The sequence below is a fragment of the Lytechinus variegatus genome, chromosome 1 (assembly GCF_018143015.1).
Source record: "Lytechinus variegatus isolate NC3 chromosome 1, Lvar_3.0, whole genome shotgun sequence".
Taxonomy (NCBI): domain Eukaryota; kingdom Metazoa; phylum Echinodermata; class Echinoidea; order Temnopleuroida; family Toxopneustidae; genus Lytechinus; species Lytechinus variegatus.
The window spans coordinates 67,007,598-67,032,233 of record NC_054740.1 but is presented as its reverse complement, the minus strand read 5'-3'; the positions used below and the strand labels follow the sequence as shown (position 1 = coordinate 67,032,233).

Genomic DNA, 24,636 nt, shown 5'->3' with positions numbered 1-24,636 from the left:
TGAGAAAAAAAAATCTCTAAATCACAAAACTATCAATTTCCCATTCTTTATATGCATATGATACTCTTTCTCTGTCATAAAGCATGCTGTTCCATTTCAATGCAAATGAAGCTAAATCTTATTGAGATTATGACCCTGTAACACAATGTCATGTAACTAATCATATGGCTGATTTTTACGATTAATGGCAATGATCATGATATGCAATCAATCATATAAATCAAATGTATTTTCAGTTGTTAACAGGCCAAAGGATCATGGAAATTTTGAATGTAAACATTTCAGGAAATCCTTCCTTTTTGATTGGCTGCTGAGTGATATCACCATGGTAACACCAGTTTCCATGGTTACCAGTAATGGGAAGTTTAATGGAATAGGAAAGTGTATAATGATTATAAGACTTACCCTAAGCCAGGGGTGGTCTAGTGCTTCATGTGCTGCCATTCTTTCTCTGGAAATGATAAAAATATTTTTTTAAATACTTCTGGTTTAAGTGCTTCGGAATTAAATCAGCTTAATATATTATTCTTTCACTTTCTTTACATTTATTGCATTTCTCTATAAACTCTGAACTGTTCTATATAAGGTACATGCAGTTTACCAAAAGTTGAGACTCCAACTTTCTTGGTAGCATCCCATGCAGAGTTTTCCATTGATATTACTCACATTCCATCAAAGACAAAAACAGTGGACAAAAACAAGAAAGCCTCAGTGAAAGATGTTTAGTAATAAATCATATATAATACCTGATATATAATCAAACTGATTTTGACCTGCTGAATATAATTTTCTTTTCTTTTGCAAGTTGATTTCATCAAATGCATTCTTCCCTAATATGCAATATTGATGTAATGTGATTTATAATAAATTTACACTCAGGACTCATTTACATAATTTTGTTATTTATAATGAATATCTTTGTTTTGTGTAATTCATATATTATCATTGTTATTTATCTACTCTTTGTATAATGTTTTGTATGTTTTTATGCAATGTAAACACATATATTTCAGCCACTGGCTGCCAACCATATACTATTATTAATAAACCATTTCTCTTCTATCCTATTCTATTCTTATAGTAGGATTCCTGATGAAAGATATGGCACAGACTTTGACAAGTTCTCTGAGTGATATATTATTATTAATACAGGAATTAACAGCTAATATAGTAATATAAAAGCAAATTCAATTCCAAATCACTGACTGCAAATTGAAACTGATTTGGACCCCAAGGTTTGCAGCAAAGCAGGATTATGATTCTTAGTACTCCTTGCATTCTGATGAATTCATATAAAATAATTATACCTCTTCAAACTTTCATATTCAAGGCGAAAGGCAAATTGTTAAAAGTTGTGTGTCGTAGGCAGGTCATGTAGTGAGTGGCGAGCTTAACACAAGTTGCGTAAACGTTGTTTTGAGAAGAGTGCTTGAGTTCAAGGGGGCTGGCTAGTCAGAGGAGGGGTTGACCGAAGAAGACATGGAAGAAGCAGGTGGTGGAGGAGAGTAAGAGGGATGGGTTGTAGGGAGGGGGATGCACGGAATGGAGCAAAGGGGATAGAAGGGGAGAGGGTGATTTCCTGGAACCATTTCATGAAAGTTGTCAGCACTGACACGTTGTCTTTCTCCAACAGTTTCCATAGTAACAATCAGAGGCCAGTGTCTCTTAGCCAATCAAAACCAAGCATTTTGTCAGATTAAAAGAAGAGCAAGTTGACTTACGACTTGTCCTTGATGAGTAATCTGCTGATGAAGTCTTGTGCTTCCGGTGAGATGTCCCTGAACGCTGACTTGTCGAAGGACCACTTACACGATCGTATCCTGTCTGCATCGTTCTCAAACGGATGGAGACCACTCAGACTGGAACAAAGAATTTAAGACAACATCATTGGTAAAATTCTGTCTTATTTTCATATCTTGGGTTTCATAACTATGGTTGCTATTGGTTTCCACATTCATCATTCGATTGGGGTAGATACATTTACATGTATGTAAAACAACTTTGATTAATCACAAAAAGAAGTATCACAGACAGGAATTTACTAAATAATATATGGGAAAGAAACATATACACATCTAGATGAAGATTCAGAGAGAACTAAATTAGAAAACAATAATACCCACGTAGTACATTTAAAACTGTACCATATAGTAACAATAGTAACAACCACACCTTACATTATTTTAATATTGCACTTTGCAATAAAAACTACATATTGCATTAAACTTTACACCAAGCATGAAAAAATATACACATTTTATGGACGGCTACATGGACATCCTGCATTAAAAACTACATGTATATTTGCATCACACTTTGCACCTTGTATGAAAAGTAAAGCGAAAATCAAGGACTTGACCTCGTATCAAAAACCATACCTTACATTAAGACTACACCTTACATTAAATCTATATCTTGCAGTAAAGTCAAAAACAGATACAATCAAATATATCAAGCATTAAAAAAAAAGCATATCTCCTACGATTTGTCACCACCCAGAAACCACAGCTTCACTTGCGAACCCATCGCAGCATCAATACTCACAGCATGTAGACGATGAGACCAATGCTCCACATATCTGTTGAGAAGCCGACCTGGTCGCCGTTGAGGACCTCCGGTGAAGCATAGTCTGGTTCGGCGTAGGCAATCTTTACCCTTTCATCTGGATCTAACTTGGCGGCCAGACCAAAGTCAATGATCTTGATGCTATCACCACGCTTGGTCTCATACAGTATACTTTGTGGCTGTTGTCATAGGGAAACAAGGGAATTATAAAGTAGTGTAAAATTTTAAACTGAAAAATTATGAAGATGATTTTAATATCTGCAATTCAGTATGTTTTTTAGTATGTACATTGTGAAGAAACAAGTGGAGCACAAAACATCATAAAAAGATGCTGAAGAAGTCTGAAATGAACTTTTCATCATATTGATTGTTCAAATTATGTTCTCAGATTTTGCTAGCACAAACAACCTAAAAAAATCTGTTTACCTCGCGGGTTAAAATGATCATATTTTGAAAGTTGGTATAAGTTGAAATGTGTTTTCTTTATTTCCAGGGACTAAAAAGTGCAAATATTATGAGCAATGTACAGAAACGTCAGTTTGATTTCTTGCCTTTTTTCCTTGTCACAATGTGGATATCGATATCTGCAAGCATTACAGAAATGGGAAGTGTTCACTAAGTGTGTATATTCTTTACAAAATTGTACTGCCATGTAATGGAAGAGACCAAAGGCCAAGAATATATATGAGAAAATTATCCTCATGCATGTTGTCAATTTTCAATTGCAAGATTTTTTTTTTAAGTGGAAACTTTTTTTGATAAACACTGTACATTGCAAGTGAATAGAGCCAAATTTATATCATGGGTCAAAGATCTGAAGAAATCTAGAAAATGGGTAAAAGAAAGAAGAAGGCATACTCACCCTGAGAGCAAGATGCATGTGATTTTGAAGGTGAATGTGTAGTAGACCCTCGCAGACTTGCCTTGTGTATCGAGCCACCACCTCCTCTGAGAGAGTACCTCTCTCTTTGGCTCTCTGGAATGCATCTCCACCGCTTACACTGAACAAAAGGATACAAGGTTATTAGCACAAACATAGACTTACTATTTAAAAAAACAGTCAATGATAGATCACGCATGCTAGTGGTCATTTGCCCCCCCCCCCCCTCTTTAGAATACAGTTAATATAGCCCCCTCTAAAGTGTACATGTAAAAAAAGGTGAACAACTTCATGTGTCTACCAGACAAGTGGCCCTTGAGAACAAGTTTATTTAAAGGAGCACTGTGTTTTCATGACAAATTGACACCATTTGGATATAAATCACCCAGAGTGGAACAAGGATTCATGACCTGCCAATGTTATGAAATGCCACTTGCAATTTAATACTTTTATATGGTGAAGTCACTATCTCAACTTTCCCTGGCTGTCGATTAATAATATTAATAATTTGATAATAGACAGTTCTTGTGTAACACATATCACATTATGAATATAACATCTCCATGCCCTTCCAAAAGACTTGGATATTATTATCCAGGCTCCAGCTTGGCGGTCGTAATTACTTACTGCGCAAACGCATTTAAAGCAATTAATTCCTACCAGGTACCCATTTATCTCACCTGGGTCAAATGCAGCACAATGTGGATAAATTTCTTGCTGAAGGGAATATTGCCATGGTTGGGTTTGAACCCATGACCCTGTTTCAAAGTCTTGAGTAAATGTTAAAGCCGCCCCCTAAAAATCAATCATACGCCCCGAACGTGTGGTTCTGATCGGCTGAAATCAATTTCAGATCAGAGTTGCGTCATATTTTGCCGGTGGACTTACAAGTCAGTGATGAGGACAAACTTGTCGTCCATGTCGAAGGCGTCGTGGCACTGCTGCAGCCTGGGGTGCTGCAGCTGGTTCATTGCCTCGATTTCTTCTTTGATGAAGGCCTTGTCCTTGGGCTCTACGTCCATGAACTTGGCTGCGAAGGTTCGGCCGGTGCCCCTTTCGATGCAGCGGTGGACCACACCGAATGGACCCCTCGACCTTGCATAGTCAAAAAAAAGACATTTTGACGTAATGCATGGGAATTATAGTAGATATATTCACATAATGCATAAAAATTATAGTAGATATATTCACATACTACAATGAAAATAATAGATATATACATATGATGCATGAAAATAATAGTAGATACACGAGAGCATGGGGTATTCTTTTTGTGTTTACTAACAAATTCAACAAAGCCAATACTATCATACCCTGCTAATAGTTAGAAAGCATTGGCATATGTGTAGACATTTCACTTCTTTATGTGATCCACAAACCATGGCACAAGGAATGATAAATATGTTAAACGTTAAAAAAAAATTTGGTTATTTTTTTTCTTTTTTAGTCAAAGTATAATTCTTTATATCCAATGAGAATATGGGGTAGTATATATTATATCAAGGATCTCCTGAAGGGTATCTGAAGAGCAATGTAAACAAATAATGATGGAAATTATATTATATATGGTTCAGGAAAAACATATATATCTTACCTGCCGATTTCTTCTCCTATGTGATACCTGTCTTCTACGTTACCACGGCGAACCTTACAACTGGTAGGCTGGAAGGATTCATCAACTAGGAAACAGAAGAACAGAATTCAGGAATTACAAATATTTTAGATGAATAACTTACAAGCATTATGCTGGATTGTTTTTTTATTGCTGAATCCAATTGATCCTTTTTAAGTGCAAATGAAAATATACACCGAACAAATGATATGTATTTGGACTTTATCTGAAGCAAAGACAGCGAAACTGAGAACCATTGAACAAGTTCAGCTTATATACATGTACCAATTCTAAATTTTGAGCATGATCTACAGACAGGTAAAGCATCAGTACTTCAAATCGGTATAAAGACAATCCTTGACTAAGATATGGCAAACTTAGCCAACCAATACTAAGAAACTAGACCCTTTAACCATAAAATGAAGTCTTTATGCATCTCATTACTCACCACATTGGTCATAGTCTCTGACAGGTGGAACTTTGGGTCTGGCTGGAGCTGAAGATGGATGAGAAAAATGAACAACAGGAAGTGAGATACACATAGGAATTGAACAGAAGATAAAAGAGGGTCGCACAAAGAGGGTGCTTCAGGTCATGGTGAAATAGTCAAGTAAAATTAGACATCGTTAGTATCATTATTACTATCCTAATAACTTTAGTCATCATCATCACCATCATTATCGTCATCATCATTATCATAATAGCCATCACTCAGACAGTACTAAAAGTAATTTACCAATACCCAACTAATATTTCTTCAGCCAAAATTATGTTAATCAATCCTATCAATCAATCTTTCCTTTATCACTTACCTTCTTCTTCTTCTACATACTTCCTCTTCTCTGGAGCTATTGGAATGGATAAAAAAACAGGAAAAATAGAGAATTATCAATGAAATGTTTAGAGGGTCTTAACATCAAGGTCAATTGTCATCACATCATCAAACATCTAAATCCAGATTATTTGCATAACCTAACTCAAGTTGAAATATGACCACACTGAAAATCACTATAAAATTACATATAAAGCGCATTTATGTGCCACACAGAGTATTTTTATTGTTTTGGGAAAGGACCCAACATCTGACGGGAATGCCATGCTTATTTTGTCAATTTCTCAGCAATCACACATTTTGTACAAGAATCATTTGGCATATACTTTGTATTTTCCGAGGTGTTGTACAACACAAATATATTCTTATTCGTGTGATGGTGCAACATTTCGCATTCAGTGAAAGAAAGAGACTTTCTATTCAACTCGGCTATGCCTTGTTGAATAGAGTATCTTTCTTTGTCCTCATGAAAGGTCTTGCACCATCACAATCATGCCTATTTGCTATTTGTACACTATATACCTACCGGGCTTTGTGATGGTGTGCGAGCACTCTGTTCCCTCACCACGCCCGTAGATATTCTCAGCCTGGACACGGAACTTGTACGGCTTGTTGTTGTCCAAGAACTGGACCACGGCAGAGGTGGCGCTACCCGAACAACACCTTGCCCAGGTGGAACCGTTGTCGGTGCTGCGATCGACGACGTAGGTCAGGGGGCTGTAGCCACCGTCGTCCTCGGGTTTGACCCAGGTCAACTCCACGGAGTCGTGGGTCACGTCGTTGCAGCGGACACTGCTCACCTTCTCTGGTGCGTCTGAATTGGGAATAAAGGTACAGAGTGCGATAGGAAGTGTGTGTTTGTGATGCATGTATTTGTACTTGTGAATGGACATGTACATAATTGATGACCGGTTCAAATAATGACAATAACACAAGACAAGTTTTGAAAAGAAAATTGCTGAAGCATTTATGACTGCTTTATCACAAGCAAAAGTAGCATCTAAATGTTTGTTCAAAACCATTTCCAAATGTGGACTGGTATTATTTATTTCACATGTGTCGAATAAAATCTAAAAATCCATATATCAAAGACTTATGTAACAAAAACGCATCACACTCAAAAATAAAAGATTATTCCCTCTTTAACCCTACATTTACTATTTTTCACATCTCTAAGACTGAATAGTCCTTCACTCGTGATTCCCATATCCTGTAACTACATGTACCTACCTGTGATGCAGATGTCGATGTCAGCAGAATCGTCACCGACTTCATTCTCCGCGACGAAGGTGTACTTGCCGGAGTTCGACCTCTCCGCTTCTTTGATGAGGAGCGTGACAAACTTGTCACCCTTCTCGACGCCCCTGGTCATGGACCTGCCATCCTTGAGAATGGATCCCTCTGCTTTTGGTCTTCCGGAGAAGCCGACCTTGATGTTCACTTCTTCACCCTTTGCGAAGGTCACGGTGGCGCCCTGGTAGCGCAGGGGTATCCTGACCGTGGGCTTGGCTGGAGAGGAGAGAGAGAGAGAGAGAGAGAGAACATTACAATTAACTTCATTTAAAAGTTGTGTTTTTTAATCAAATACAACTTTTCTACTAACAATTGTTAGTACATGAATAATGATTCAAAGCTTGATCAAATTTCTTCTTTTTTTTCTTCATTTTTTTAAAAGACACGAAAAGGGATTTGATTCCCTGTTTACCAAGGAAAAACACTCATGGGTCTGTAATATAAACCCAAGTATAATTTGAAGTCTATAGTTCAAATATAGACACTATACATTCACATATACAACTACTACACATCAATAGACACACCTCAAAAGTTGAGGTGTGTCTATGTATAGCCAATAGTAAAAATAACCCCCAACTGATTTTTAGACTACGCGCAAATAATTTTCCCAAGAATGAAAGTCTAGGGAATATAGGCCTATAGCCTTAGATCATTGATGGGCCCGGGGGGGGGGGGGGGGCAGTTACATTGACGAGTGGATACCATGCGCGACCAAAAAAACACGTAAAAAGGATGTCTTTTTCAAGATAGCGTGATAAGGGTGTCACAAACACAAAAATATGGCGCATGGTATCCACTCGTCAATAGAAGTGCCCCCCCCCCCCGGGTTAATGGGGAATAATTATAGCTGTCATCTGAATATGAGAGGGGTCAATATATGTTTTATAAACTAAATATTTCTTAGCACGGCAATAGTAAAAACTATTGCCTTGCTCCAATCATGACAATCTGTATACAACTTACTCTTAAGGTTGAGCATTGCTCTGCTTGTCTTCTTGCCGCCAGGGTTGCTGATCTCAATGCTGAACTCGTCCTCGTCATCGCGCTCCAGGTCATTGATGATGAGGGTGGATGTGGTATCCGATGTCTCGATCTCAAACTTGTTACTGTTGAAGAGCTCCCTCTCTCCCTTATACCTGAACAAGAGATTGAATATATACTGTGAAATGGGAGAACACAATCAAAATGTTGACAGTTCTTCAATAGATTGACTGTTTCAGACTGATGTGATAATGCTTATGGTCATAATTTTACTGCAATATACTTAAGCTTCCTTGAATTTCAAAGATTATTTACAAAAACTACCAATAATATTTCAAATTTTTAAACTGACAATAATTAATAGATATAAAAAGTGTGTGTTGGTGTGTGGGAGAGGGTGAAAGGGAGGGTGGGGCACAAAGTGACTGCAGAGATCAGAGAGCGTCTTACCAAGTGACATCGGGTGTGGGAAGTCCAGAGAATGCACAGCTGAATTTGACAGATTTACCCTGGATGCCTGTGGCATCCTTTACTTGTTCTTCAAACTTGGGCTTGACCACAGCTGCAAAGAGAAAAAAAATAAACAAATAGCAACACACACAGAAACACTTTTGTTAACACACACCATAGCTCTTTGCATTTTTCTATGATGCCCAAGGGCCACATTTCTTGTGACTGTTGCCTGTATGGTAATTTAATTGTTTATATTATGACTTATCTTATTGGTTTATATTAGGACATATCTTATTTGTTTATATCATGTTTATTGTATATGTATCATATTTTGTATGTACAGTGTATATAAACCCCTCAAAAAAAGTTTTGCAACTCAGGTTTGGGGGATGATATCTTTTTGGTTAATGAAGTATAAAAGAGGAAACTGGTTTCATTGAAAAGCTGAATTATTCCTCTTTACAATGACATGTCATTTGCTGTGATTATGTAATCATGGAATATGTAGTCACCCTTAACATTGAGAAAAGTCAGAAGTGAAATGTTGCAAAATGCATTGATTTCTAACAAGAGTTTCCATTTCTATAGAATTTGCACCATGCAGGTGACGGTGAATGCATGTGACAGTGAATGCACTCGGTTCATCCTCGAAACAATTAGAAATCGCTACAGGAAACGATGCATTTTGCAACATTTCATTTCTAACATTGCTGCGTATTATCATGTCTGTGTATTTCATGATAACACTAGCATCACATATGACACACGATTGTAAAGAAGAATAATCATGCTTTCTAAAGATATCACTTTTACACGTGATGATGGCACATTAAGAAATTTATTAGCACTCAAACTTGCAGTTTGACATGGCAATGAATTTTGCAACATTTCATTTTTTTACATTGCTGCATATTTATCATGTCTGTGTATTTCATGATAACACTAGCATTACAAATGACACATGATTGTAAAGAGGAATAATCATACTTTCTAATGATACCACTTTTCTATATGATGATGGCACACTAAGAAATTTATTAGCACTCAATCTTGAGGGGTTTATATTGTATTAATTGAATGCAGAAATATAAAAGCAAACAGATGATATTCTTCTGATTGTTACATATAAAAATGGGATCATAATCTGCTTGGATTTCTCAAAAGGCATTAAACTTAAAGATACAATCAGAAATATAGATAAAAAAGATATAATTAAGTTTTCTTGGTGAAACTTACGGTTTGGATCCCTGATGGTGACCGGTAGGCTGGGCATAGAAGGCTCTCCCTTGCCTGCCCTGTTGACCGAGACGATGCGGAACTCGTATTCCTTACCCTCCACAAGGTTAGGGACAAGGAAGTAGTTCATTGGAACAGGGTTTAGATTCACTGGAGCCTGGATAGAAGAAAGGAAAACAACATAAGAAAATTATGAATCTGGATGAACTCGCAAAACAAGATCAGGGGCCCGTTGCAGAAAGAGTTGCAATCAAACGCAACTCTAAAAATCATGCGCAACTTGATTTTCAACCAATCAAAAGCGTGCATTTTAGACTTGCGATTGATTTTTTGACCTGCGTTTAAACGCAACTCTTTCTGCAACGGACCCCCTAGGCCCCGTCTTACAAATATTTACGATTGATCCGATCAACCTCTATTCTATGGAAATCCATCACTGTTGAAGTATTTTCTACAAGAAATTTGAACAATATCCCTTGTAAACAAAGAGAAGCACACTGAATTTTCAAGAAAACAAGGAATGTATGAATATACATCATAATTCGAAAATATTCTAAGTGCAATTCTAAGTCATACTTAAATCTTAGTGAAACATCCCCTAAACCTTAACACGAATGGGTAGAAGTTAAATCCTGAGGAAGTGTGATAGGTCAGTCGGTAGGGCAGGGTTTTGAAATCCGATGACCTGGGCTCGATTCCCACTTGGTGCACTCGTACCCTTTGGTACAGCATTTATACTTTAAACCAGGTCCCTCAGAGAGGACCTTGAGCCTTTGGTCCTCTGGTTGCTTGCTCACGATCATTTGTGCTTTCCTGGCAATCAGGTTAAATAAAATCACCACCACCAGGGGAGGCAAAGTGACTCACCCATCTCTCAGCTCCGGCTTCAGTCTTCTCTATGATGTAACCAGTGACTTGACTACCGCCGTCGTCATCGGGTTTGGTCCAGGTTATGCTGGCAAAGTCCTTGCCAACTTCAGAAATATCAGGGCTACTGCTAGCGCCAGGTGGATCTTAAACAAATCAAATATGAAGTACAATATTCATATCAACAGGGAAAAAAGTTCCACAGGTGCTGAGGGCGAATTTGCCCCCAAATGCCCCCAAAAGCCATGGAATTTCCATTGGATGAAAATCAATTGAAATGGACTCTACATCTGAAGTATACATTCTGAACTATACTGTAAAATCTGATGAAATTCACATTGGTTTTGACTAAGTGATAGAGGTTTAAACTGAGCGTAGTAACCTCATTGTCATGAAGTCTAAAAAATACCCAATTCATTTGAATACGCATCTTGAGAAATTCAAATTGGGCAAACTTCAAAGCTCAAAGGCAAAAGGCAAGCACAGGAATCCAAGTTATTTTTTTTTAATATTTTGAATATCTAGGTGCTTAAGTTTAAAATTTGGTGAAAAAATGGATACCATTTTAATGATGGAACGTCCATAATGATCTGACTCACCATACGGTGCCTTAGCCACAATAGGTTCCCTGGTCTTCAGAGGAACGCTCTGGCCGACGTCGTTCTCCGCCATCACCCTGAACTCATAGGCACGACCTTTGACCAGGTTGCTTGGGGTGAAGGATGTGTTGGGAAGGTAGCTACCAGCTAAATGTAAAAACAATGAATAAATTAATAAATGTACAGTATAGTAAAGCATGTGATTATTAACAATGTCAGGAATAGGACAGATTAAATCAAAATTTTATATTTATGCCTGCTAATGATTAGACTTGTATCTTTGTACCAGTTCAAAGAAGTACTACTGAAAGTCACAGTTCTATGCATTTCATCTCTTGAACGCAAAAAAATGAGATGTTATGATATACATGTACAATCATATTCAAAGAGAAGGCTATGAGAAAACTTAGGCGAGCTTATTGACATATGCAAATACTTTATTGCTATGCTTGAGATGTCACAATAAAAGCTGCGCGATTCTTGAAAATTGAAAGGATATCGATTTTTCATTTCCTCTATACATGTAATGTCATAAACTTGACATAGCACTGCGCACTGACACTCTCATCAATGTTAATCCCTTGCCCCTTTGATTGCACTTTTGTTAATCTTAATTCCTGAATTTTCTTACCTGTGATCCAGTCTGGGTTCTCCTCATCCCTGCGTTCCACGGTGTATCCCTTGATTGGGCTGCCTCCGTCATTGGCTGGTGCCTTCCAAGAGAGGGCGATAGAGTTGTTTGTGATCTCGCCAACCTCGATGGGTCCCTTAGGTGCGGAAGGTTTATCTACAAAATAGGACACATACATTTATGAAATAATTGGTCCTCAATAATCAATACTTAATTGAACATTGATTTACAGGGGTACTCCAGGCTGAAAATAATTGTCTAATTAAATACAGTAAAATTACTGAGCAAAATACTGAAAACTTAAGCAATATTTTGTGAAAACAGTTAAAAGCACATCATCATGAATATTCATTAGGTGGGCTGATGTCACATCCCCACATTCCTTTTTCTTATGCTATTACATGAAATCATAATTACTTCATATGTAATACATGTGTGTATGGGATATCTCTCTTAAGATGAAATAAGTTACGGCAATTAAAGTGTTCAATCAGTTGTCAATCCAACTTTTTTTAGTTCTCGGAGGATAAAATTTGAATAAATATGATTTCATATAATACAGTACAAAAGAACATGTTGAGATATGACATCATAGGTTTATCATAGAATATTCATGAGGAAAAGCACAGAGCTGTTTCACCAAAATAATGCAAATCTTTAAAAGGTCAAAACTTTGTTATTCCTTGTCCGATTTTGATGAAATGTTCAGTGTTGTATTGGTCTGATTTTTCGTGATCTGTCCAAATCATAGTATGTTCAGCCTGGAGTATCCATTCAATATTATGTGGCATGTCATCATCATTTAATACACAAATCTTTATTCTTTCTATTGTTCTTGCAAAAAGAACTATGAAATGCCTCTGATTCATCTTCATTTAATTTTTTATAATAAAAAGATAATGAGATTATACTTTCATATAGTTTTTTATACATCAGGACCTTCTTGTATGACTCTTCTCCCTTTTTTATTTCACAAGGAAATGTGTATTGGCCTGAAATTATCATAGCTTGAGGAGTTCATACATTCTGAGATTTTATCAAGCTTAAAAGCGCAAACCAAGCTTTAAAATAATGTATAACTTATCAAACTTGATTGATAATAACCCACTCTAGTGTTTGATTGAATGTAGCATAAATTAAGTGAGAGCTTCAAAGAATATTAGGAGAAAAGGTTTGAAGCTTTGGGTGAAATCTTGGTAAAATCTTCAAGCAGTCAACAATAACATGGTGTCAAAGAAACTCTTGTATTATTTACCTCTTTATCAAACTTCACAACTCTTTATAAAAATTTACATCTTCAAAATTTGACAGGATAAAAAGGATTACTTTTTCCACATAAACTTACATGTATTTTCAAATTTTTACGTTTTTTTTTAGACCAAATTGCTATTTTGGGTACTGTCAGAGAACCCTTCCTTGGGGAAACTGGTCCAAAATAGAATAAAATGGGGGTTCGATACACAAAAATATTTTGATTATTTACCGCAATCACTCCTTACCTGAGACTTTGACTTCAAATGTGCAGGAGTCTGAGCCGACACTGTTGCTAAGAGTGACCTTGAAGGTCTCGTTATCTTCAGGCTCTGCACCCTTGACACCAACCTGGACATAGTCATCAAAGACGATGGCCTTGACACGGCCATCAGCTGTAGAGATGGAAATCAGGAGAAATTCCAATATGAGACAATGTATCTAGAAGGAGCTAACTTGGTTTTAAAGTGTTTTATTTATTCAATTTGCTTTCACATACCATATTCCGTCAATCCATACCAAATCCAATAATAATGATAGGCATTTATATGGTACCATCTATCTAAAAATATTCTACTTTGAGGTGGACAATAAAAAAGAAAGAATAAAAGAGATTGGGTGAGTGTCTGATTGCCTAGAACTAATACTCTAAGAAAAGAAATGTTTAGAAATTTTGCCCAAAATTATTTTTAACAAGTGTTACAACAAACTAGTTTCACCACCATCTCCAAAATACACAAACATCTGTTTTTAACTATTGATTTGTAGCTCTTTTATTTGAATCAATAAAACAGAAAAATATTATCTGACTATGAATTGTACTATATTACGACGAAGTAGAAGTAACTTACATGTTATGTTTTCAATTCCTCTGTGGACGGTGACATCCAAATCACCCTTGCCATCGAAGGGAATCTTGACCTTGAAGGGTTCACCGACCTCTGTTTCTATGTTCCTGGGTGCGGAGCGGATGCTAGGTGGTACTGCAATATGAATCATTCAAAAATGATAAAAAAATAATAATAACAATAATAATGTGGTGATTATCTTACCAATAATATTCATAGTCTCTGCGTGCTTCACAAAGCAATTGTCTATTGCATAAGAAATTGAACAAATTAAAGGTTTCATTAGATTGCAATATAATTCTACATTACCCTAATTATTATACTACATCATACTACTGTATACATTCATTGTAATACACTGAACTCATGATAGCAATTTAATCATGAACACTTGCTCTCAGACTGAACAAACTAATAACTTGTCACGTATAAATGAGTTCACATCTAAGTAAGATATAGGAATCTACATGTACTCTTTGGTGGATTCCTGAGAAAAGAACATTAACAGTAGCAAATAAAACTCTGACCAAATTGAAACCTTCAAAGATCCCTCTTAAGAATTATCATAGCAGTGAGTCATCTGCAATGGACACTCCTTGATAAACACAAAGGCATTTTCTGTGGCTGAAAATATGTTGACAAATTAGAAAATTCTACATTTGTTGGAACAGTGGCCTTCTTGCACCTTTCATGGTTTGATAAGCTCATATAACCCAGTAATCACTGTGCAATATCATTCAGTAAAATTATAGTTTGAAAGAGGAGTTTGATCAAAAGTGGGAAGATATACATAATGAGTTCATGTCTCAGTTAGATGTATGTCAAATATTGAGACTCTTATTTCAAACCCCATGTTGTTATTAAAGATCTTATGATTATGTCAACTTTCAAACTACCATGGCAACGGAACTCAGATGCCAATCAAAATCAAGGTTTCCGCGGTAGACACCATAATGGCAAAGTGAACTGTATTGTAAATCCTGAATGAAAATGACCCCCTGGAGACAGTTTCTTAAACATTCGTAATCCGACAATTTTCTTCACTTTGATTGGCTCAGAAGCACGATTATCATGGTAATAGAGCAATAAAACATGTCCTTTTTTTTCACATAATAAAACATCTGACAAGTCCTTTCATGAAAATCTCTATGTGTACATACATACTTTCTTTCCTGCATTGAGATTTCCTCTCCTATGAAAAACCTTCTTATCGAATTTGTTGTGAGTTTTTATTACCTCATATTTGCCAACTTTATCATTCACCTTTCAGAAAGAATGTTCTAAGACAAAGGGGAAATCTTTCTCAATGACACATCATTCAACGGAAACAATCAATGTTGTTTGGAGATTTTGAAAGTTTGCAAATTTCACTCTAAAATCTGTCAAATACTCAGGTAATATCCCTTACAATAAAGAGAAATTTGGGAGCCCCGTGGTACCTACGTAGGACTGAAAGCTTGGCGCGGCACTTCTCCGTGCCAGTCTTGTTGGAGGCTTCGCAGACGATCTCTCCGGCATCAGAGTCCCTGAGGTCTGTCAAGATCAGGGTGTAGGTGGTGTCCGACTCCCTGATCTTCACCCTGGCTCCGGGAAACAGTTCCTCGCCCTTGCGCAACCTGTATCAAAGAGAGGGAGGAAAACATGGATGTGTCACAAAACAATGTATCTGACTAAAATTAAAAAGGCTCTAGACAACTTGTCAAAAGTCTGTGCCGCATATTTAAGCAGTAATCCCACTATAAAGAGGCGTTATTGTCTTTTCACATCAAACCCCTCTTATTACTTTTCTGCTTTCTGACCTTGTTTCACAGACCTCGTCATCAATGGCAAGCTATAGGGAAGCGTGAATAAGCTCCTGAAATGATGGATTTTAATTGTTTGTGAGCAAATCTACAAAATAAATATTCTTCAGTATATTACATTGGAATGATGTTCTAATAGCTTTACAGATATATCATTAGCCCAGTCATTGCATCCTGGCTTGCCCGAACACAATAAATGCACTTTCTCCACTCCCCAGGGAACATTCTTACAGTTTTCGACTACATAGGATTTCACATCCAAACGCATAGTTATTTTAGCACCGGGGTGAAGTGTGGCAAGGTGTCGATTGACAAATTGCCATAGAAACTTGGCCCCAATGAAATTCAAATACAAGACCCTCTGATAACAAGGCATGAGTCAGATTATGGTATTCATTTACATTGATATCCATCTTTGTGAAATGGGGCTTTGAATTCTTACCATCTGATGGTTGGCTGTGGTGTACCGGTGACCTTGCATTCAAACTTGGCCTCTTCTCCCTGAGCGGACTGTACAGCCTTGAATTTCTCGTCAAAGTAAGGAGCAACACCCTCTGCAGAATAAAATTCATGATATGAAAGATACAATCGGTTACATAAGAGATACAATCAATTACATTATAAATACAATCAATTGCGTGAGAGATAAATCAATTTAATAGAGGTGCAACCACTTGCATAAGAGATACAATTACATATGAGCTACAATTCTTTGACATAAGAAATACAATCTATTACATAAAAGATGAAATCAATTGAATAAGAGGTGCAATCAATTACAAAAAAAGCTATAAAAGAGATGCCATCAATTACAGAAAAGAAGCAATCAATTGCATAAGAGATACAATCAATTGAATAAGAGATACAATCAATTATATAAGAGATGCAATCAATTGTTTAAGAGATACAATCAATTAAATAGAGATACAATCAACTACCCGGTACATAAGAGATGCAATCTATTACATACAATGTGTAATCAATTGTTTAAGAGATACAATCAATTAAATAGAGATACAATCAACTACATAAGAGATGCAATCTATTACATGCAATGTGCAATCAATTGTATAAGAGATGCAATCAATTGCATACAATCATTTATGGAATTAAACATAACACAGGGGTAAGAGCCAGTAACAAATAAAAAAATCTTTAAAAAGCTGAAGGGTGTTGAAAATGTCTGGAGAAGAAAGAGCTCCCATACTTTTTGTACAGAAGAAAGCAAAAAATTAGCTGAAATTAAGCTGAAAATTTTTTTTTTTTTTTTTTAAATCTGAACTCCCACACCCCTCATAACAGAGTCTATGGCAAAGTGTGGGAAAAAAATTAAAAGTTTTGAATCTTAAGCATATCCTTTTTCGTTACACCATCCAGCTATCATTAGGAGATGGATATAACAGCACTTCCCCATTAAAAATTTATCAATTAATGACTGGTTTCTGTGTCTCTGTTGGGCTAAAGTGCCAAGATTTTCTTAAAATATTTTAGGTGTCATTCTATAAGACAATCTAAAGACAGATAAGAATCCCTTATTACTCACTGATAGGTTTCTGGGTCTCAATGGGTGCAGCGGTGACTGCGGGTTCACTGCTTCCCATCTCATTCTCAGCGGTCACCCTGAACTCATAGCCCTTGCCCGGTTCAAGCCCGTCCACGGTGACGCTGGTACCCCTGACCGGGTACTTGCTGACCGGTTCCCAGTCTGGGGAACCTTCCTCTCGCTTCTCAACGACGTAGCCTGATGGGTAACAAAAGGAAAGAGAGAGTGGTTATTTATTGTAAGTATTAAAGGGATCAGATACTTGCTCCTCAGACAATTGCTTCTGGCTTATTCTCCCAGAAGATGTAGCACTGGTGTCTGATTTGATTTTGCTTTATAATATCATTGTTTATATGACAGATCATGGCTACATTTTAATGGTAAAATCATTCAGAGAATATTCAGAGAACGTACATGCGCATCATAGTTAAAATCCATTTTGTTTAAGACCTTGTTTTACCCTCACAAGATAGATCTGATAAAAAAACCAACCCGTAAGGCTAGCTGATGAGCCATACTAGATGTTGGAAGATCTTATATTTGATGTTAGTCCAGAAAAGAAGAAATGGTCAAATGCCTTGGCGAAACCATACTTGGGATTTAGAATTAATATTGAGGAGAGGTTTAAACTTGACTTTATATGCTTGAAGCAAAATGTCACGGATCTCTAGCGATCCCCCAAATCTTAGTCAACTCACCAGCAAGTTTGGCTCCACCATCTGAAGTTGGTTTGTCCCACTTGAGGTCAACAGACTCCCTGCCAACGTCTGATGCAGTTGGTACACCAGGGGCAGAAGGAGGGTCTAAATGAACAAAAAGGACAAGAAAATAAATATATTGATACAGTATTTTTATGACACGAGCTGCTTTGATAAGGATAATAATGATAATATAGATACAAAATACTTTGAGATGCTATACATGTACCTAGTCTGCACAGGAGATAAAATATATACAATTTACCGGGCAGTTTCAGTACTGATCAAAGTCCAGTGCATAGGTAATTTTTGTGTAAGAATCTCTTGTTCAGATCTTATTACATACGATGAACTAATAATAAATATAACATACAAGAAAATGCATGCCAGAAGTTCATGAGATTTAATCAGAAAATAATTTTTAGTAGAGAAAATAATGTCATTCTACTTTGCTTTTCAGATGCTACATGGCAGATAAACAGGTGTAGATCCATCGTTTGCACAAGTTTTTATAGTATCTTGAGAAATTTCTTAACAATATAACAATTTAATCTTAATTTACTAAAGAGTGGCAATGTTGAAAAAAATGCATGATTCAAATTATCTTTGTCCTATCTATAACTTAATATACACAATCATAAACCACATTTCACAATAAAGCATTTAATTCATTCCCCTCTAAAAAATTGTTTTTTCGTTTGCACCACTACCTGTAAATTGAAACAATTTCAAGGCCACTTACTAATGACAGCTTTGGGTTCAACACCAAGAAGAGTTCGGCTTGGAGAACTCTTTCCAGCCTTGTTCTTGGCAAAGACCCTGAATTCATACTCTGCAGTGTCACGGAGGTTGCTGACTGGAAGGGTTGTCTCCTTGACGTTGTAGTCATTGACCTGCAGAGGGTGCAAAGTTGAAAGAAATTAGAACTCCTCATGTAATGATCTAGGATCATTGTGGCCCTCATCATCACGATCATCATCACTTTGTCACTACCATCACTACCATTATCTGTACCATCATCAATACCATTATCACCACCATCATCACTACCACCATTACCACCATCGCCATCATCGTCATCATTGTCATCATCATCATCATCACCATCATCGCTTTGTCACCACCATAACTACCATCATCTATACCATCATCAATACCATCATCACAACCACCATCATCATCAATTAGACCATCACCACCATCCCCACCACCACCACCACCATCATCATCATAATCATCATCATCACCTCCACCATCACCATCACCACCACCGCAATCGCCACCACCATTCCTTCTCCTCCACTGATCACATCTTACCGGTATCCATTCTCCATCCCTCTCCTTCTTCTCCACGATGTAACCGATGATGGGGGATCCACCATCAGCCTCCGGAGCGGTCCAGGAGAGCCTGACGTAACCACGATCAACTTCATCAGCAGTGGGCTTGCCTGGAGCTTCAGGCGGGTCTGTGATCAACAGTCCAATAAAAGAATTACTATCAAACTTCTTCAAGACAATTTTACCACCATTCACTACATTTAATTCTTTAAAAAAAACAATTCACATTACTTTATATAGTCTGTGTAAGACATAATAGAAATAAACCTAATTTCCATTAAGAAACAAATTGCCATGCATAAACGTACATGTAGAGCCCAATATTCCTAGCGATATGCAGAACTTTAAATATGATAATGTTACTTCTTTGAACTTTCCAATCTAATGCTATAAAAATGCCATTTGTTTATTTTTTAAAATCTAGTCGTAGTCAGATCGTACAGCGGGCTTTACATGACCAAAATAATAATAATAATAATCTAGACAAAAATAAACAATTTCACTTGAAATGAGGTTACCAAATGGATCTTTGATGGTGACGGGCTGAGATCCCTCTAGAGGGGGACCAACACCGTACTGATTCTCAGCCATCACACGGAACTTGAGCACAGAGCCCTCGTCCAGGTTGACCACGTCGTAGGAGGTGGTACGGACGTAGGTGGACACCTTGGTCCATGCCGACCGTCCGGCAGCCTGCTTCTCGATCACGTAGTTTGTAACGCGACTGCCTCCGTCGTCCTGTGGCGGTTTCCATGACAGCCTGCAGAAGTCTGCAGTGACGTCAGTGGCCGCCAGCGGGCCCTCGGGGGCAGACGGTTTGTCTGTGGGGAGGGGGAGAAGGATTGGAATAGAATGGTTTGAATAAATGGTTTTTAAGACGTGTGTTGCGTGATACATGAGAAGCCTAAAATCGTGTTGACAAAGTAATTAATGGTAATCTGTCATATTAATTATCTTTTGATAACTGATTTTTATTTAGAGTCCAAAAAGACGTTTAGCATGTCGAAATCGATATCTTTTCATAACTGACTTTCTTTAAAAGACAACAAAGATTACTCTGGGGGTCATTTGGTTGCCATGGGCACTGTCTTACCTAGAGATATCTATGAACAAAAAATAATTTTCCTTGTCTCAAGAGGAACTTTGCTAGATTTATTCATTTTCCAATTTTACCATGATTTTATAGTAGCTTTTAGCCTTGGCATCGAACTCCCTTCGACATTGTATACAAGAATCCTTTCGATACGGTGTAAGTCAAGCTTGAAATGAAATAACATTATTCTCGTAGCATAAAAAAATTGAATGTCTGAACAACTCACCTACTACAATGATGCGAACAGTGGCTGTGTCGGTTCCCTTCTCATTGTTGAATGTGACTGCGTAAGTTCCAGCATCGCCGCGTTCGGCCTCACTATTGACCATGATGGTGCTAAGCTCAGTATCCTGAAAGTTTAAAAAGTAAAGTAGGAACACATAAATATTATTTAAAAAATTTTAGTATTGTTGATTACCACACCAATATAAAAGGGAAGTAGGCTTTCCAACTGCCATTTTCTTTTGCAATGAACATAATGGACAAGGTTTCTGCATGAGAATGTCTTGAATTTTTCCATATAAACATCATTCACAAATAATTATTCATTATCAACTGACAAAGGATAATTTTCTATTTTCGTTTTATATATCACAGCCAAGTACACTTAATTACACTGAACTAAATTAAAGTTTTTCATTAATTTTCAGCTTATTTCAACTCAATAATGACAACCCCTGTGTTTAATTATCAATAGATAACTGAGCATGGTTTAAATCATTCACCCACATATGAATTTTTAAGAAACAGTCTTCTACATATCAGAGGAATGCTCAATGTACTGTGCCTAAATGCTTTGATAACCGACCAAAGTATCAAGAAGGATAAAAGTTCATTACAAAAAATTCAAGGGTTACTATCTGAGATCACTGTTTAAAATTATTACACTGCATTTAATACAATTTACTTTGGACTTTCCATACATTTTTTTTAATTCCACAGTTGTTTTCTTTTTAATACCCTGGCTAATTCCCCACCGAACAATATCCAAGTTCTTTGCAAGCACAAAGAGACATTACAATCATAATGTGATATGCGCTATACAAGAAATAATTATTACTATCATTTTCCAGGGCTCTTTGGGCTTTCAAAGGCAAAGGTACTTTAATGCGTAGAAAAGAAAATGGAATAAAAATCAAAACAGAATGCAGACCAAAAATCTAGGCAAAACAACACATTAATGAAAATAAGACATTGAGACAAGTGCCAGACCTCAAAGGTGATCCTACGGGTTGGTTCCACGGTGATGCCGTTCTTGTCGCTTCGGGACCATGTGATGTTGGGTGGTGGTGAACCCTCAAAGGAGATCTCCACACGGAACTTCTCTCCTGCAACGGCTGTGATCTCGCGGTTGCGGCAAGAGGAATCAACCTTGGGCTTGACTAGAAAAGAAAAAAATGACAATAAATCATTGCTACAACACACATTTTAAATGACAGGTCAACAGAACTAGTAAATGGTACCAGCCATGTGCAAACTTGTGTGTTAGCTACAGTGACGGGTTAATTGTGATACATTTAAGTTAATCATTAAGAGTCATACCACTCTTCTATAAACAGAGGTGTATATTTGCATACATAAATCAGGGGCTGCGGAAGCGAGGGGCCGGGGGGTGGTCTTCAGCCCCCCACTTTTTTCCAAAACTGTGTATAAAAACGTACAAATGACCATATGATTGTGAGTTTTTGCATGGTCAGCCCCCCCCCCCCCCCAACTTTGAAAACTGTTCCGTGGCCCCTGTAAATTGGTCCACATTTCCTGGTCAAATTTAATGGATTGTAGAGTGACACTATTATAGGCGTTTTCTAGTGAGATATGTCTATAAAAGCATCGTGCTTTCAATACGCATAAAGATAAAATGAGCAAGATTACATATCTAATATTATAGGATATTATAAAACAAGCAATCTTTATTTCCTTTGCCTGTGCTGAAATGAAGAATTGGTAAAGAAAAGACACTGAGAGGGATTTGTACAGTGTGATGTGGCTCAACTTCTGTTAATAAAAGGTGATCAAAGAATTGTTCAACCTTAGCTTCAAAAGGCAACATAAGGAGAATATCATCAAATTTCTTTGAGTGAAAGGTTGAAAAGTGGGCAGCATTCTGTTACCTGGTGGTGGTCTGGCTGTGATGGCATCAGAAGCATCGCTGGGCTTGCCTGGACCGGCTTCATTGACTGCCTTCACTCGGAACTCATAGCTGGTACCTGTACACATTCATCAGATGCAGTTATAGAAATTTGTCGATCCCAATATTATTGACTGATCGATTTATTCATCATGATACAACAAAACACAAAATATTCACATTAAAAAAATATGAAAATTGAGGTAATGGCATTACTCATTGTTCACATGATTATATGGCTCTTTTCTCCTAAGATACATCTATTGATGAGAGTAGAGAAATAGCTGGTCTGTAATATTTGATAATATGAAGACTGGAAGGGGTGCTGATCCATGGATACAATGGAAAGCGGGCATAAAAAAATCTTAAAATGGGAACACCATTAATGCTTTGTTTATTAGTTAATAATCAACATCTCATTTGGCAAAGAGTTGACTTTTGGAATCAGTTGCTCCTTTTAGAAAGTCTCTGGGGAATAAGACAATTCATCTGTCAAAGGATTCAAGTTAAGCATTTTATAAAATGGTGATACAAGTGTCTCCCTGCCAGCATCGCCACCTCATCATATCTGGGTCATTTTTCTCTGTCTCTCTCTCTCTATTCCTACAATTCTCTCTACCTTCTGTAAGCTTGAAAGCCGTGAAGCTGGTATCCTTGACCGGTGCCCTTGTGGCCACAGACCAATCACCGGTATCGGCCTTGCGCTTCTCAACGATGTAACCGACGATGGGGTTGCCACCATCGCTTGAAGGCCTCTTCCACTGGATCGAGATCGTGGTCGAGGTCGTTGTGGTCACCTCTGGCTGTGATGGCATGCCAGGTGGATCTGGAATAAATGAAAGTAAAGAAAACTTTGATAGCTCATTTTCTTTTCTTATTGTCTTTCATTAATAAGTTTGTGCGTATACAGACAAAGATTGATCTCACGGATACACTGCTACACCTCCACTTGTATATCTTTTCTCACTACTGCAGCTAGTACTACTTGGGCATGTTTCATAAAACTTGGTATAATAGCAAATTACAGTGAAACAGTTAAAAGCTACTGAAATCATTGGAATTGATTGGCTGATAGCAAACTTGTTATGACTTTGCTCCTATATCAATCAAGTCTTTACGAAATTGGACCCAGGTTTTCACTGATGACTATTAGTTATACCTTTAAATATGCTTCTACTCCCATGAAACTCTTTCTCTTGGCTAATATTTACTATTGCTGTTACAACTTCTTCTCCCATTCAACGACATTGACATACGGTACAAATACTGTATTACGACTATTATGGCCTCTACCCTAACTTCTTTAACTATTTCTTCTTTGAAGTAACAGGCCACTTCTGCTGCTCTTACTTGTACCAATTCTACTATCACTGTTTCTACTAGTAAATGTACTCCAGCTGCAATTTGTTCTAAAATCAAAGGTAGTGACAATCGTGTTCCAATAAACACCCAAACACCCAAGTCCATTTCGGAGCGATTGTAGACATTATTCAGAACATGGTATGGAATGTACAGGAATATTCAGTTCTTTTATAGCACATGACACATAGCTACGCATGTCCCTATGCACTTGGATGAAATTAGCGAATATTATTACTACATGTATTATCTCCCTTTGTGACACTTTCGATTGCGGACTCACCGAACGGATTCTTGGCGATGATGGTCTCGCTCATGATCGGCTTGCTCACACCGTATTGGTTCTCGGCCGACACCCTGAACTGGTACTCTCCCCCCTCCTTCAAGTTCTTGACCTTGAAGTGAGGGGAGGGCACAAAGCTGCTGACCTTACTCCAGGCCCCGGTGTCCGGGTCGCGCTTCTCCACAACATAGTTCTCTACGTCCTCTGGGCCGTTAACCGGTTGTTTCCAGGACAGCGTGACGCTGTCCGGGGTGATGTCGCTAACCTGGACCGGGCCCTGGGGTAAGTCAGGCTCCGCTGTTTGAAAGAGAAGGGACGAGAGAAAAGATTATCATTAGAGG

The 24,636-nt window shown here is 37.5% G+C and overlaps 1 protein-coding gene across 1 annotated transcript in view; it reads right to left on the bottom strand.

Annotated features, from left to right (window-relative positions):
* Window positions 1-24,636, bottom strand: part of LOC121431648 (twitchin-like) — a 115,565-nt gene that overhangs the window by 25,200 nt on the left and 65,729 nt on the right. Inside the window, exons 50-79 of the mRNA XM_041629248.1 lie at window positions 24,296-24,592; window positions 23,273-23,479; window positions 22,637-22,732; window positions 21,738-21,907; window positions 20,752-20,875; window positions 19,951-20,253; window positions 19,412-19,560; window positions 18,837-18,987; window positions 18,095-18,199; window positions 17,397-17,594; window positions 16,296-16,407; window positions 15,495-15,667; window positions 14,055-14,186; window positions 13,452-13,598; window positions 11,953-12,108; window positions 11,322-11,468; window positions 10,723-10,868; window positions 9,856-10,012; window positions 8,617-8,728; window positions 8,149-8,321; window positions 7,120-7,398; window positions 6,416-6,703; window positions 5,870-5,905; window positions 5,506-5,553; window positions 5,040-5,124; window positions 4,334-4,534; window positions 3,428-3,566; window positions 2,545-2,744; window positions 1,722-1,859; window positions 406-451 (exon numbers count right to left, since the gene is read on the bottom strand). Coding sequence (XP_041485182.1) covers window positions 406-451; window positions 1,722-1,859; window positions 2,545-2,744; window positions 3,428-3,566; window positions 4,334-4,534; window positions 5,040-5,124; window positions 5,506-5,553; window positions 5,870-5,905; window positions 6,416-6,703; window positions 7,120-7,398; window positions 8,149-8,321; window positions 8,617-8,728; window positions 9,856-10,012; window positions 10,723-10,868; window positions 11,322-11,468; window positions 11,953-12,108; window positions 13,452-13,598; window positions 14,055-14,186; window positions 15,495-15,667; window positions 16,296-16,407; window positions 17,397-17,594; window positions 18,095-18,199; window positions 18,837-18,987; window positions 19,412-19,560; window positions 19,951-20,253; window positions 20,752-20,875; window positions 21,738-21,907; window positions 22,637-22,732; window positions 23,273-23,479; window positions 24,296-24,592 — 4,715 coding nt within the window. The remainder of the gene's footprint in view (window positions 1-405; window positions 452-1,721; window positions 1,860-2,544; window positions 2,745-3,427; window positions 3,567-4,333; window positions 4,535-5,039; window positions 5,125-5,505; window positions 5,554-5,869; window positions 5,906-6,415; window positions 6,704-7,119; window positions 7,399-8,148; window positions 8,322-8,616; window positions 8,729-9,855; window positions 10,013-10,722; window positions 10,869-11,321; window positions 11,469-11,952; window positions 12,109-13,451; window positions 13,599-14,054; window positions 14,187-15,494; window positions 15,668-16,295; window positions 16,408-17,396; window positions 17,595-18,094; window positions 18,200-18,836; window positions 18,988-19,411; window positions 19,561-19,950; window positions 20,254-20,751; window positions 20,876-21,737; window positions 21,908-22,636; window positions 22,733-23,272; window positions 23,480-24,295; window positions 24,593-24,636) is intronic.